The sequence below is a fragment of the Carcharodon carcharias genome, chromosome 6, assembly GCF_017639515.1.
Source record: "Carcharodon carcharias isolate sCarCar2 chromosome 6, sCarCar2.pri, whole genome shotgun sequence".
NCBI lineage: Eukaryota > Metazoa > Chordata > Chondrichthyes > Lamniformes > Lamnidae > Carcharodon > Carcharodon carcharias.
This window is the reverse complement of record NC_054472.1, coordinates 132,822,940-132,839,106: the sequence shown is the minus strand read 5'-3', so window position 1 is coordinate 132,839,106 and position 16,167 is coordinate 132,822,940. Positions and strand designations below refer to the sequence as shown.

Sequence of the window (16,167 nt, the reverse complement as noted above, 5' to 3'; positions counted from 1 at the left end):
AGTTCCCACTGTTACTGAGAACACACCACGCTGGGCTCTCACTCTTACTGAGGAACCACCAACCTGAATAATTCCCACTGTTACTGAGAGCCCACCAACCTGATCTCCCACTGTTACTGACAACCCACCATGCTAAGCATACACACTGTTACTGAAAGTTCACCACACTGGGCTCCCACTATTATTGAGAACCAACCAGTTAAGCCAACATTGTAACTGAGAACCCCAGCACCTGAGCTCCCACTGTTATTGAGAAACCACCACCCTGAACAGCTCACACTGTTACTGAGAACCCACCATCCTGAGCTCTCACTGTTACAGAGTATGCACTACACTGAACTCCCACTATTATTAAGAACCAAACATCTGAACCAACAATGTAGCTGAGAACTCACCATCCTGAGCTGCCACTGTTACTGAGAGCTCACCACCTTGAGCTTCCACTGTTACTGAGAACCAACCACTTGAGCCAACAATGTAACTGAGAACCCACCACCCTGAGCTCCCAATGTTACTGAGAGCTCGCCATCCTGAGCCCCCACTGTTACTGACAACCCACCATGCTAAGCATACACACTGTTACTGAAAGTTCACCACACTGGGCTCCTCCTTTTCCTGAGAACCCACCAACCTGAGTAATTCCCATTGTTATTGAGAACTTACCACCCCGAGCAGCTCCCACTGTTATTGAAAGCCCACCATGCTCAGCTCACTCTGTAACCAAGAAACCACCACCCTGAGTTCTCAATTTTACTGAGACCCCACTACCATGAGCTGCCACTGTTACTGAGAACCCACCACACTGAGCTCCCACTCTTCCTGAGAGGCCACAACCTTAAGTAATTCCCACTGTTACTGAGAACTCACCACCCTAAGCATTTTCCACTGCTACTGAGAGCTGAACAACCTGAGCTCCCACTGTTACTGACATTCCACCATGCTGAGCAGCTTCCACTGTCACGGAGCCCACCACCCTGAGCAGCTGAAACTATGACGAGCTAAGGAGAAATTCTAGAAGGAAGAAAAGGTGGTATTGGAGGAACAGGAGGATGGAAGCAATACATCCCTTTTCTAGCTGAGGACCCATGATTGGCTCACCAGCTGCAGCATCAGTGGACACAACCCTAATTCCCAAATCACCACCAGTCCCATATCTTACCTTTCCTCTGTTACTGACCATCACAACGTCCTATTGACCTCAATGTAAGATTAAAAGCCACCATAAAACAAGTATTCCAAACAAACTTTATAAATGACCTCCTTCTGTACTGTAACCATTCTATGATTCTATGATTCTTTCTGTACACCTTCTGCACCAAGGTCTCTTTGCTGTGTCAGAGAATCTTAGAGCATGTTCTCTGCCATATTGCACCATTCCTGTGCCTCTTCCACATCAAACTCACTTTTGCAATAATTTCCAGCACCTGCTGCAGTCAAAATTAACTACCCCTTTAAGCTGGCTTTAAGTAGTGCAAGCTCGCCTTGAACTCATTCTAGCCTCTCACAATTTTGCACCCCTTACGCAGGTGTGCAGTCACTCAAACACATGCTTCCAACTGGGGCACTATAATCAGACAAATGAGCAGGCAGCATATAGTTTGCATACAGCCTGCATCAAAAGGGAACATATGTGGATTCATTGTGCATCATGACATCCACGCCTGTTTTCAGGGGGAATCCAACTTTTCCCATAGTATACAGTTCCACTGTCCCTCACCACTACATTATGTGTTCATATCTATGGAGTAGGTCTTCAACTCGCAAGCTTCTGATGACAGTCCTACCACTGAACCAAGGCTGACACTTACTTCCCTTAACACAGTGAACTTGCCAAGGTCATTCATGGGAGTCAGGGCATGGGAGAACAGAGTCAAGGCATGGTCAAAGACATAGGCTTAGAAATTTGATCATCTCCAGAAACTGACAGGACCTCACTGCAAGCTATTCAGCCTTTTAAGCTGACGCTGAGAATTGGCCTAGGGAGAAAATGATGCTTCATAATTGCCAAATTGATTTATAAACATTTACAAGTATCTGTATAAATCAAACAATTATTTGGACCACATTGTATTGGGAGATTATGATCAGAAACCTAATAGAGAGAAAAACATCTATAATACACTGACAAAACAGTGGAACAGGTAGATAAATGCTTCATGACTCCTCCCCCCTTTCAACTCTCTTTTAGATCGTCTATGTCCAGTTCTGCATGTGTTTTGCAGGGAAAATAATATAAAACATAGATACAACTCCAGGAAAGTAAGGTTGGTTTGGTTATGAATTTACTTTAGTTAGGAAAAAATATATATATTTTAAAATATCACATTGCTCCAAGTGGGGAATAAAACATTTAAAATTATATATTACTGACAAAAAGAAATCAAAATCTGTCTTTTTTTCTGTATTTTGTTTGCTGCTTGATTGAGAACAGAAAATTGTGAAAGCACAGGACTTACCACATATTTCTTCAATGTTGAGGTTGCTAAAATGGAAGAAAGGAAAGACTTTTAGTATTATTGCCGACCATGCTGCCTTGTACATTTCTATTTTTAAACCTGGATCATCTTTGATAATTAAAAGAACTATCAAATATTTATGGGATGGCACTGTGCCTCATGGAGTGTTGCCATATTTCCATTTAAAAAAGGCCCCTGAGAACATATCTTTAAAATATTAATAAATTAGACTGTATTAATTCAGTGGCATTTTAATTTAAAAATCATGTTGTAATTAGAGTTCTACTGGCACTTTATTTGCAATTATATTGAAAAAGGAGTATTAGAATTTATCGATTATTTTAGATGGCATTGCAAAAATGAAATAATTCCAGCCAAATTTAATGCCATGGGTAATAAACTCACTGATTGAAAATTATGAAGAAGATCTCAAAATCATTAAGTCAGTTGCTTTGGAGAAATTGCTTGTGAAAGTTATGGATGGTTCATTGGAATGTATGGTGATTCATTCAAAGGTGAAGGAATTTATTGGTGTGCCAAATTGCGGTGTAGTCATGTCACCAACACAAATGACCTATGATGAAGCCTGTTGACTTATTTTTCCAAAAAAATTCTTCTTTTAAAGAAGCAATCTCCTGTGAGACCAACCTTTATTAAAATGATGCTGTGTTGCTGCATTTTTTTGTTCCAAATACTGGTATGCATTGACCCACCTAACTTTCTGCAAGGGAAATACTTACAAGACCATGGAGACATTCAAGTTGAATACTTTCTGCTGAAATGCAATACCAGTGTTCACAAGAGCTCTCTTAACTATAAATGTGATTGATCATCAAAAACAGTAATGACTGTGGCAATGATTGATGGTGTTAAGAATAAACCAGGGCTGAAGAAAATAGGTATAATACAAGCATTGTGAAATTGTGGACTATGTTTTCTTCTGCTATTCTTCTCAAAATTGGGCAGTATAGCAAATAAATACAAAGGAAATTGGTGCATCCTTATTTCAAGCTACATTTTCTTATTCTTGACCCTAAAGGAAAAGCTGTCCTTCATCACCCTGCATATACACATGATATCAAGGGAATAAGGCCTGGTTGATTTGCCTATCTTACTCTTCTGGAACCAGTAGCCCCCAGGAGATGGTTGGTGGCAGTCTCTAGGATAGCAGCAGAAAGCCTGCTGATGCTTCATTTGGAAGGATATGCCACAATAATGAGCATCTCTCCCTCTCCTGAGCTCTGAAAAGTTCACCTTTTTAAAGCCACTGGTCAATCTAAAGTCTAAATAAAAATGAATACCCTGGAATCTTCGGGATTCTTCTACCTTTTTTAAGCAGCCTTTCCTCTTGTGTTGTGGCAGTGGTCCCATTGCAGTTTTCTATGCACTGTGGCTCCTTCATGCTATTACAAATCATACCTGACATGATTAATGAGCTATGACCCAATATCAGTATTATGGTAAAAGTTAGGTTGGCAGGTGGATGTCCCATTCCCACCAGCTGTGATGGAGAAGGGAAATCTCACCCTTTTAGTCTATAAGAAAACAGAAAATTCTAGAAGTAATCTGCAGGTTGTTCTGCACCCATGGAGAGAACAGACAAGTTAATATTTCAGGCGTAGTCAGAAAGCGTATTCCTTGTTGAGATGGGTGTACAAGATTTTGGTCCATCACTTTTCAGTTTGGGGTGGCTTACACATAACAAAAGCTGACTAACAATAATATGTAGTGATTTAGATGTTACCTCCTATTCTTTTCATCAGTGCTACATGACACCATGAGAGAAGCAGACCAGAGTTGTTTCTCTACATTGCATTTTGTTAATATGGACTTTGTCAGGAATCCAAATCCCTTGCTATTTTAATGGCTTTTCACTGATGGCATGCCCAAAGGTGACATTTTAAAAATGTAACAGGGTTGAGCAACATCATTGAAAAATAGGACCTATATCTGAGCTGGATGGAATGATAGCATCCTCTACCTGCTCACAGTCAGAGTTCTATGTGAAATAAGCTTGGAAAGTCTTGATCAAGCTGATGATTGGCATGAACCATAAACGGAATTTCACATAATTCAATGCAAATTGTTATTGGATTGCCAGTCTTATTCAAAAAAAGACAACGGGGCTGAGGATTGGGAGCAGTTTAGAATTCAGCCAAGGAGGACGAAGGGATTGATTCAGAAGGCGAAAATAGAGTACAAGAGTAAGCTTTCAGGGAACATAAAAACTGATTGTAAAAGTTTCTTTAGTTATGTGAAGAGAAAAAGATTGGTGGAAGCAAATGTAGGTCCCTTACAGTCAGAAACAGGGGAATTTATAATGGGGAACAAAGAAATGGCTGACCAACTAAATACATACTTTAGTTCTGTCTTCACAAAGGATGATACAAATAACATACCAGAAATGTTGGGGAACACAGGGTTTAATGAGAGGCAGGAACTGAAAGAAATCAGTATTAGTAGGGAAATGGTGTTGGAGAAATTGATGGGATTGAAGGCCGATAAATCCCCAGGGCCTGATAATCTACATCCCAGAGTACTTAAGGAAATGGCGCTAGAAATAGTGGATGCATTGGTGGTCATCTTCCTAGGTTCTATAGACTCTGGAACAGTTCCAACAGATTGGAGGGTTGCTAATGTAGCCGCACTATTTAAAAAGGGAGGTAGAGAGAAAACAGTGAATTATAGACCAGTCAGCCTGATGTCAGTAGTGGGGAAAGTTCTACAGTCCATTATAAAAGATTTAATAGCTGGGCACTTGGAAAATAGTGGCAGAATTGGACAGAGTCAGCATGGATTTATGAAAGGGAAATCATGCTTGACAAATCTACTGGAATTTTTCAAGGATGTAACTAGTAGAGTTGATGAGGGGAGCCAGTGCATGTGGTTTATTTGGACTTTCAAGAGGCTTTTGACAAAGTCCCGCATAAGAGATTAGCGTGTAAAATTAAAGCAAATGGAATTAGGGGTAGTATATTGAGATGGATAGAAAACTGGTTGGCAGACAGGAAACAAAGAGTAGGAATAAACGGGTCTTTTTCCGAATGGCAGGCAGTAACTAGTGGGGTACCACAGAGATCGGAGCTGGGACCTCAGTTATTCACAATATATATTAATGATTTAGATGAGGGAACTAAATGTAATATCTCCAGATTTGCAGATGACACAAAGCTGGGTGGGAGGGTGAGCAGTGAGGAAAATGCAGAGATGCTTCAGTGTGATTTGGAAAAGCTGAGTGAGTGGGCAAATGCATGGCAGATGCAGTATAATGTGAATAAATCTGAGGTTATCCACTTTGGTAGCAAAAACAGGAAGGCAGATTATTGTCTGAATGGCTATAAATTGAGAGAGAGGAATGTACAGCAAGACCTGGGTGTCCTCGTACACCAGCCGCTGAAGGTAAGCATGCAGGTGCAGCAGGCGGTAGAGAAGGTAAATGGTATGTTGGCCTTCATAGCCAGAGGATTCAAGTACAGGAGTAGGGGTGTCTTGCAGCAATTGTACAGGGCCTTGGTGAGACCACACCTGGAATATTGTGTGCAGTTTTGGTCTCCTTATCTGAGGAAGGATGTCCTTGCTATAGAGGGAGTGCAGCGAAGGTTTACCAGACTGATTCCTGGGATGGTGGGACTGACATATGAGGAGAGATTGAGTCGGTTAGGATTATATTCACGGGAGTTCAGAAGAATGAGGGTGGATCTCATAGAAACCTATAAAATTCTAGCAGTAGACAGGGTAGATGTAGGAAGGATGTTCCTGATGGTGGGGGAGTCCAGAACCAGGGGTCACAGCCTGAGGATACAGGGTAGACTATTTAGGACTGAGATGAGGAGAAATTTATCCACCCAGAGAGTGGTGAGCCTGTGGAATTCGCCTCCACAGAAAGTAATTGGGGCCAAAACATTGTATGTTTTCAAGAAGGAGTTAGATATAGCTCTTGGGGCGAAAGGGATCAAAGGATATGGGGAGAAAGCAGGAGCAGGCTGCTGAGTTGGATGATCAGCCATGATCACGATGAATGGCAGAGCAGGCTCAAAGGGCTGAATGGCCTACTCCTGCACCTATTTTCTATGTTTCTATGTTTCTAAAAGCCACCAAGTGGGTTGGGGTGAGGAATGCAAATTCATACTAAATTTGAAGACTTCTATAGTTGGTTAAACTCATGGGCCTGGATTTTTCCTATGGCGGGCAGGCTGTACACGGGTGAGTGGGGGCCGGCGCAGAGCCGATCGCCACGTGTGATCAGCTCCGTGGTGCTATTTTATGTGGGCGGGCCAATTAAGGCCCACCCAACATAATGCACAACCGGTAGCGCTCAGCGCTATCTGTACGGGCAGGAGGAGGAGGGAGAGTCGGGGCCTGCACTCTTTCATGCATGCATGCAGAAGAGCTCAGCAATCTCCCTGAGGCACGGTGCTGCCTTGGGGAGAATGAATGGATAATAAAGCAGGTTAATAAATGGTGTAAAAATTTATTTAAACAAGTCCCCTCATGTGACAGTGTCACATGAGTTGGGATATGTTTGTAAATGTGGGAAAATTTATTTATTTGTTTTATTAAAGCTTCAGGAAACCTCATCCCGCCTGAGGATGAGGTTTCCTTAAAAACACAAAGGCCTCTTGGGCTTTTCGCCTGCACACCAACATTAAGGTTGGGCAGACAGCGCTCCTAAATACTTAAATTAATTTCTAAATGGCCTTAATAGGCCCTTAACATTCCAGTGGGCATGCAGCCGGCTCCTGCGCGCGCCTGCTGAATGAAATATCGCAATGGCGCACAACGACATCGGGACAAACGCCCAACGTCATCGCAGGTTATTTTATGCATCTGTGTGTTGGGCCCGCCCCCACACGCTGACCGGAAGATTCTGCCCATGATATTGTGGCAGAGTAGCAAAGCCTTAAAAACAGGAACTGTGGTCCAGGTGCTGTCCCACATGAAGTGGGTGGGGTAAGACTTCCACCCACCTGTTCGCCCTCATTTTGATACTCTCCCCAATCTCTAGGAAGGGGGTCACATAACTAATATGGAATGGCTCCCTTGCCACTGTCATTGCTGTGAGAATACCCACCTTGCAGACACAGAAGAATTTCAAAGTTGCACCTTGATTGCCTGATGAAATGGCAATCTCTGTCAAAATGACTGCTATTTGGATAGGAGAATATTGTATTCACATACAGTTCTGTGTGATAAATATATCCACTTTATTTTTTTGTATTCATTCATGGAATATGGGTGTCACTGGCTAGGCCAACATTTATTGCCCATCCCTAATTGCCTTGGAGAAGGCGGATTCTTGAACTGCTGCAGTCCATGTGGTGTAGGTACACCCACAGTGCTGTTAGGTGGGGTGGGTTGGGAGTTCCAGGACATTGACCCAGTGACAGTGAAGGAATGATGATATATTTCAAAGTCAGGATGGTGTGTGGCTTGGAGGGGAACTTGCAAGTGGTGATGTTCCCGTGTGAATGCTGCCCTTGTCCTTCTAGATGTTGTGGTCATGGGTTTGGAAGGTGAAGTTTAGAAGAATAAGAGGTGACTTGATCGAAACATATAAGACCCTGAGGGGTCTTGACAGAGTGGATGTGGAGAGGATGTTTCCACTCATGGGAGAATCCAGAACTAGGGGCACTATTTAAAAATAAGGAGTCACCCATTTAAAATGGAAATGAGGTGAATTTTTTTCTCTCAGATGGTCATGAGTCTCTCTTCCTGAAAAGGCGGTTGAAGCAGAGTCTCTGAATACTTTTAAGGCATAGGATAGATCTTAAGGATAGATTCTTGGTAAGCAAGGGGGTGATAGGTTATCGGAGGTACGCGGGATGCAGATTTGAGGTTACTATCAGGTTAGCCATGATCTTATTAAATGCCGGAGCAGGCCCATGGGGCCAAATGGTCTATTCCTCCTCCTTATTCATATGTTCGTATGTGTTGCCTAAGGATCTTGTAGATCGTTCACTCTGCTGCCAGTGTGCGTCTGTGATGGAGGGAGTGAATGTTTATGGATGTGGTATTCATCAAGTAGGCTTCTTTATCCTGAATAGTGTCAAGCTTCCTGAGTGTTGTTGGGGCTGCACTCATCCAGGCAAGCGGAAAGTATCCCATCATCCTCCTGACTTGTGCCTTGAAGATGGTGGACAGGCTTTGGGGAGTCAGGAGGTAAGTTACTTGCCACAGGATTCCTAGCCTCTGACCTGCTCTTGTAGCCACAATATTTATATGGATAGTCCAGTTCAGTTTCTCATCAATGGTAACCCCTAGGGTGTTGATGGTGGGGGATTCAGTGATGACAATGCCACTGAATGTCAAGTGGCATGATTAAATGTTCTCTTTGTTAGAGATGGTCATTGCCTGACACTTGTGTGGCATAAATGTTACTTGTCACTTGTCAGCCCAAGCCTGGATGTTGTCCAGGTCTTGCTGCATTTGGACGTGGACTGCTTCAGTATCTGAGGAGCCACAAATGGTACTGAACATTGTGCAATCAGGGGCTAATATCCTCACTTCTGACCTTATGATGGAAGGAAGGCCATTGAAGAAGCAGCTGAAGATGGTTGTGTCTAGGACACTACCCTGAAGAACTACTGCAGCGATGTCCTGGAACTAAGATGATTGACCACCAACAACCACAAGCATGTTCATTTGTGCGAGGTATGACTCCAACCAGCAGAGAATTTACCCCCTAATTCCCATTGACTCCAGTTCTGCTAGGGCTCCTTGATGCTTCACTCAGCCAAATGCTGCCTTGATGTCAAGGGCAGTAACTCTCACCTCACCCTTGGAGTTCAGCTCTTTTGTACATGCTTGAAATGATGCTGTAATGAGGTCAAGAGCTGAGTGTCAAACTGGGCGTCAGTGAGCAGGTTATTGCTAAACCCAAGCAGCTTGATAGTACTATTAATGATCCCTTCCATCACTTTACTGATGATTGAGAGTATACTGATGGGGTGGTAATTGGCCAGTTTGTATATGTCCTGCTGCTTGTGTACAGGACATATCTGGGCAATTTTCCACATTGCCGGGAAATGCCAGTGTTGTAGCTGTACTGGAACAGCTTGGCTAGTAACGCGGCAAGTTCTGGAGCACAAGTCTTCAGTACTATTGCTGGAATATTGTTAGGGCCCATAGCCTTTGCAGTATCCAGTGCCTTAAGCTGCTTTTTGACATCACATGGAATGAATCAAATTGGCTGAAGACTGGCATCTATGATGCTGGAGACATCCAGATGTAGCCAAGATGGATCATTCACTCGGCACTTCTGGTTGAAGATTGTTGCAAATGCTTCAGCCTGACCTTTTGCTCTGATGTGCTGGACTGTCTCATCATTGAGGATGGGGATATTTGTGGAGCCTCGTCCTCCAGTGAGTTGTTTAATTGTCCACCAACATTCACGACTGGATATGGCAGGAAAGCAAAGCTTAGATCTGATCCGTTGAATGTGGAATTGTTTAGTTCTGTCTATTGATTGCTGCTTTTGCTGCTTGACAGGCAATTAATCATGTGTTGTAGCTTCACCAGGTTGACACCTCATTTTTAAGTATGCCTGATGCTACTCCTGGCATGCCCTCCTGCACTCTTCATTGAACCAGAGTTGATCCTTGTTAATAAGGAGGACTTTCCATGGTCGACAGGGCTGAGTTTGTTGTTATAATTTCTAATGCCTAGGCTGATGCTGGGTGGTCTGTCCAATTTCATTCCTAATCTATTTTAATACAACTGAGTGGCTTGCTAGGCCATTTCAGAAGGCATTTCATAGTAGATCTGGAGTCACACTTAAAGAGAGCAGATTTTATTTTTTATGTGTTTTATATTTTATTTTTTAGGTGTCGCTGGATGTCCAAACCTAATTGCCTTTATTTAGAGGGTATTTAAGAGTCAACCGCATTGCTGTTGGTCTGTGAGTCACATGTAGGCCAGACCAGGTAAGGGATTTCCCTAAAGGGCATTAGTGAACCAGATTGGTTTTTACAACAATTGACAATGGTTTCATGGTCATAAATGAACTTTTAATTCCAGGTTTTTATTGCATTCAAATTCCACCATCTGCCACGGTGGGATTTGAACCTGGATCCCCATGTCTGACCCGTCTCCTGCGCCTCTGCCCTCACATCTTCCTCTCCCTCCCAGAACCATGATAGGGTCCCCCTTATCCTCACTTTTCACCACACCAGCCTTCGTATTCAAAGGACCATCCTCCGCCATTTCCACCAACTCCAGCATGATGCCCACCACCAAACACACCTTCCCTTCACCACCCCCGTCGGCATTCCATAGTGACCGTTCCCTCCGGGACACACTGATCCAGTCCTCCATCACCCCCAACATCTCAACTCCCTCCCAAAGCACCTTCCCATGAAACTGCAGAAGGTGTAACACCTGCCCCTTTACTTCCCCTCTCCTCACCGTCCAAGGGCCCAAACACTCCTTTCAAGTGAAGCAGCTTTGCAGAACACCTTCAGTCTGTCTGCAAGCATGATTCTGATCTTCCTGTTGCTTGCCATTTTAACAAACCATCCCGCTCTCATATCCACATGTCCGTCTTGGCCTGCTGCAATGTTCCAGTGAAGCTCAACGCAAACTGGAGGAACAGCATCTCATCTTCTGATTAGGCACTTTACAGCATTCTGGACTTAACATTGAGTTCAACAACTTCAGACCATGAACTCTCTCCTTCATCCTCACCCCTTTTTGATCCCTTTTTTTCCAATATTTATTTTTAAAATTTTTATATATATATATTTTTTTTCTATTTCTGTTATTATTATTTTTTTTAATTTATTTCCATTTTTATTCATTGTTCTATCCCCACCTTTTAGCCTATTTCGGTGTTTTTTCCCACACCGTCCCCTCCCCCCACTCCACCCTCACTAGGGCTCATTCTGCTTTCTACTCCTAATGTCACCATTAGCAACTCCTTTAGCCATAATCACGACCACCAACATCCCTTCAACCTTTTGTCTATGGCATCTTTTGCAATCTCTCCTTTGCCTCTGCCTATCACTGGCCTTCTATCCAGCTTCATCTGTCCCACCCCCCTTAAACAGTATATATTTCACCAAATTTTTACTCCTCTTTAGTTCTGAAGAATAGTCATACAGACTCAAAACATTAACTCTGTCTTTCTCTCCACAGATGCTGTCAGACCTGCTGAGCTTTTCCAGCACTTTTTGTTTTTGTTTCAGATTTCCAGCATCCGCAGTATTTTGCCTTTATCCCCAGGGTATTACCCTGCCTCTCCGCATTACTAGTCAGTAACCATACCACTATGCCGCCACCAGCTCCCCCAAAGTATGCATTCATACCTACTGCTGGCCATACTCAGGTGGGGCTGGTGTGATTTCTGGGACAGGTTGCAAAAGTGAAGTCATTGTCAGAGTGGAGTGGGCTGGACAAGCAGTCCACCACCCCTCCATTGAAAGTTGTCATTGCAGGTTGAAAACCTGGTGGAAATAAGTACTGCCCTAAAGTCCTATCCAAATACAGAAAGTATCATGCCTTCAATACCCTGGAATTTCTATTCTATTTTCTTCTAAAGGAAATCTGATTCTATTCTGCTTTTCTTAATACAGTAAAATCCATCAGAATGCTCCCTCCAGGCTTCCTGCCTATGTATATATTATTTCTAAAATTTAGTGTGAAGAAATGTGATTGCTACTTATGTTGCTCAGTAGGTGATTCAGGGTGTGCATAACACAATTATGCACCGAGACAGATAAAACATTCCCTTCCAAAAGTAAGAATGGATGCTGAAGACGGTCAATTCACATTATTGTCTGCTGAGAGCCATAAGAGAAAAAAAATTGACGGCAGCCAATGCTGTTAGTTCACATGCCACAAATGCAAATCCCATTCAGCTATCTATTCTGGAAATCCCAGGTCAATGCCATAGACAATAAAACTGTCACTTAATGCAGCGTGAGACACCAATCTACAACTGTAATTTTGGATCAACTTGACAGTGTGATACTGGAACTCTCCAGCATTGCTGCAACATGCCTTGTCTGGCAGTACACAACGCTGTCACAAGATATCAGCAGAGGCTTCTTTGATTCTCCAGGGCTTTTTTGACCTCCAGCAACACCTCACAGACCTAAATAGGTTTTGTTTTCTCAGGAATAACATGTGCAGTTAATGACCAATAATAGCTTAAATAAAGAATAATTGAACTAACAGATATAACTAAGTAGATTTAAAGAATGTAAATTCTTTGGACTGATCTAACTACATTTATACTGATTGCATATGCCAAGTAATTTATTTATTTGTGTATACTGCTGTCAAATTGAATGATTAGTTCTAACTCTTCATTGATTTCACAAACTTCTCACATTGAAATTCATGTAGTCAAGGCTGCTGACTATCAATGAGGCATTCGCCATCCACCTCTGGGACAACTACTGAAAAACATGAAAGCAGTTTATGGCTTACATCCGAAGACCCGATGTGATTTTATAAAACTTATTTTTTCTGAAGGAGGATTTCATTTTCTTATCATCAGAAAGGATTTGAGCAGCAAATGCAGACGGGCTAACAGATAAAATGCTATTAGCAATCATGAATGTTTACTTTCTTAAAATGTTTCTCGTTCTTCAATTAATGCATAAATTCCTTTCTGCAACCTTCTGTGACAAAGTCAGTGAAGCAACGGCTAACAGCAGTGGCATCATCAGCAACACAGAGGGTATAGAAAGCCTACAGGAATAAAAGAAGACTGCTTTTCTCTGAAACTCGTGATCTGAATAAGAATGTGTTAATGGAATAGTTCAATAATACAGTCCCACAAGATGGATCACAAAGTAACAACAACTCCAGATAGAGAGGGGCTATTTGAGTTATTCACATATTCTGCTGACCTTTTTTTCCATTTTCTAGAGTCTAGAAGACCATTATAAGCTCAGAACATTCTTATGCTTCCCCACATATATATTTGAATGCTGCAGGTTAGTTTTACGTCTTGTTTCAGCTGTTTGACAAATCATTTGGTGATTCCCACTGATGGCAAAACAACACTAATGTTATATTTTGGTACAAGCCTGCCTTTTCTTCTGACATGTATCTGTATGTCTTATCCTAAGCTGACTGACTAATGCCTGATTTTTGCAAGCCGAGATGTTGAGGATTAATCAGGCATGATCTAATGTTAGTGTTTTGGGCTTTTACCAAATTCTGCACCTGTTAAAGTAAATGTTAAAATGATGGTTTCAATTAACTCCATCCTTTCAATGGTATCTGCCAGCAATTACTGGAAACTTTCGAATACTTAATGGGCTGAATTATCTGTTCTGGTCCTATGCTGTAATATTCTCTGATTCTACAGGGTACGTAGATTAGGTTAGGAGTTTATGCAGGGAAAAAAGCATTGGTGCTGACTTGACATGCTGACTAATCTGTTTCTGTGCTATAATAGTATGATCTAATTGAAATCACAGTGAATTATTTAATAGAGGAAAAAGCTGGAATCAGATGTAACGGTATTACAGTTGAAGAAAGACAACTACAGAGGCATGAGGGAGGAGCTGGCCAGAATTGACTGGGAGATGAGCCTAGCAGGAAAGACAGTAGAACAGTAATGGCAGGAATTTCTGGGAGAAATTTGGGAGACACAGCAAAAATTCATCCCTAGGAAGAAGAAGCATACTAAAGGGAGGAGAAAGCAACCATGGCTGACAAGGGAATTCAGGGACAGCATAAAAGCTAAAGAGAAAGCATACAATGCAGCGAAGAGCAGTGGGAAACCAAGGGATTTGGAAGCCTACAAAGACCAACAGAAGACAGCTAAAAAATAAATAAGGAGGGAGAAGATTAAATATGAGGGTAAACTAGCCAGTAATGTAAAGGAAGATTGCAAGAGTTTTTTTTAGATATATAAAGGGTAAGAAAGGGGTAAAAGTGGACATTGGGATGCTGGAAAATGACGCTGGAGAAGTAGTAGTGGGGAACAAAGAAATGACGGAGAATTGAGCGAGAATTCACAAATCTGGAATGCAAAGGGACTTGGGAGTCCGAGTCCAGGATTCTCTTAAGGTTAGCTTGCAGGTTGACACGGTAGTTAGGAAAGCAAATGCAATGTTGGCATTTATTTCGAGATGACTAGAATATAAAAGCAGGGATGTGCTGCTGAGGCTTTATAAAGTGGACATTGGGACACTGGAAAATGATGCTGCAGAAGTAGTAATGGGGAACAAAGAAATGGTGGAGGAACTGAATAGGTACTTTGTGTCAGTCTTCACAGTGGAAGACACGAGTGACATTCCCAAAGTTCAAGAGAGTCGGGGGGCAGAGGTGAGTATGGTGGCCATTACCAAGAAGAAGGTGCTAGGAAAACTGAAAGGTCTGAAGGTGGATAAATCACCTGGACCAGATGGATTACACCCCAGGGTTCTGAAGGAGATAGCTGAAGAGATAGTGGAGGCGTTAGTGGTGATCTTTCAGGAATCACTTGAGTCAAGGAGGGTCCCAGAGGACTGGAAAATCGCTAATGTAACCCCCCTGTTTAAGAAGGGAGTGAAGCAAAAAATGGGAAATTACAGGCTGATTAGCCTGACCTCGGTCGTTGGTAAGATTTTAGAGTCCATTATTAAGGATGGAAGTGCATGGTAAAATTGGGCAAAGTCAGCATGGTTTCATCAAGGGGAGGTTATGCCTGACAAATCTGTTAGAATTCTTTGAGGAGGTAATGAGTAGGTTAGACAAAGGAGAGCCAATGGATGTTATCTACTTGGACTTCCAGAAGGCCTTTGACAAGATGCCGCGCAGGAGGCTGCTCAGTAAGATAAGAGCCCATGGTGTTAGAGGCAAGGTACTAGCATGGATAGAAGATTGGCTGTTAGGCAGGAGGCAGAGAGTGGGGATAAGGGGGTCCTTCTCGGGATGGCGGCTGGTGACTAGTGCAGTTCCGCAGGGGTCAGTGTTGGGACCACAACTTTTCACTTTATACATTAATGATCTAGATGAAGGAACTGAGGGCACCCTGGCTAAGTTTGCAGCTGATACAAAGATAGGTGGAGGGACAGGTAGATTTGAGGAGGTGGGGAGGCTGCAGAAGGATTTGGACAGGTTAGGAAAATGGGCAAAGAAGTGGCTGATGGAATACAACGTGGGGAAGTGTGAGGTCATGTACTTTGGTAGGAAGAATAGAGGCATAGACTATTTTCTAAATGGGGAGAGAGTTCAGAAATCTTGAGTGCAAAGGGACTTGGGAGTCCTAGTCCAGGATTCTCTTATGGTTAGCTTGCAGGTTGACACGGTAGTTAGGAAGGCAAATGCAATGTTGGCATTTATTTTGAGATGACTAGAATATAAAAGCAGGGATGTGCTGCTGAGGTTTTATAAGGCTCTGGTCAGATCACATTTAGAATATTGTGAGCAATTTTGGGCCTCATATCTCAGGAAGGATGTGCTGGCCCTGGAGAGGGTCCAAAGGAGGTTCATGAGAATGATCCCAGGAATGAAAGGCTTAACGTATGAGGAACGTTTGAGGACTCTGGGTCTATGGGATGAGGGGGGATCTGATTGAAACTTACAGAATACTGAAAGGCCTGGATAGAGTGGACATGGGGAAGATGTTTCCATTAGTAGGAGAGACTAGGACCCAAGGGCACAGCCTCAGAGTAAAGGGAAGACCTTTTAGAACAGAGATGAGGAGAAACTTCTTTAGCCAGAGAGTGTTGAATCTATGGAATTTATTGCCACAGAAGGTTGTGAAGGCCAG

At 42.7% G+C, this 16,167-nt stretch overlaps 1 protein-coding gene across 1 annotated transcript in view; it reads right to left on the bottom strand.

The window, feature by feature from the left end:
- LOC121278831 (N-terminal EF-hand calcium-binding protein 1-like) overlaps positions 1 to 16,167 on the bottom strand; it is a 273,038-nt gene that overhangs the window by 237,182 nt on the left and 19,689 nt on the right. The window contains exon 4 of the mRNA XM_041189290.1: positions 2,457 to 2,482. Coding sequence (XP_041045224.1) covers positions 2,457 to 2,482 — 26 coding nt within the window. The remainder of the gene's footprint in view (positions 1 to 2,456; positions 2,483 to 16,167) is intronic.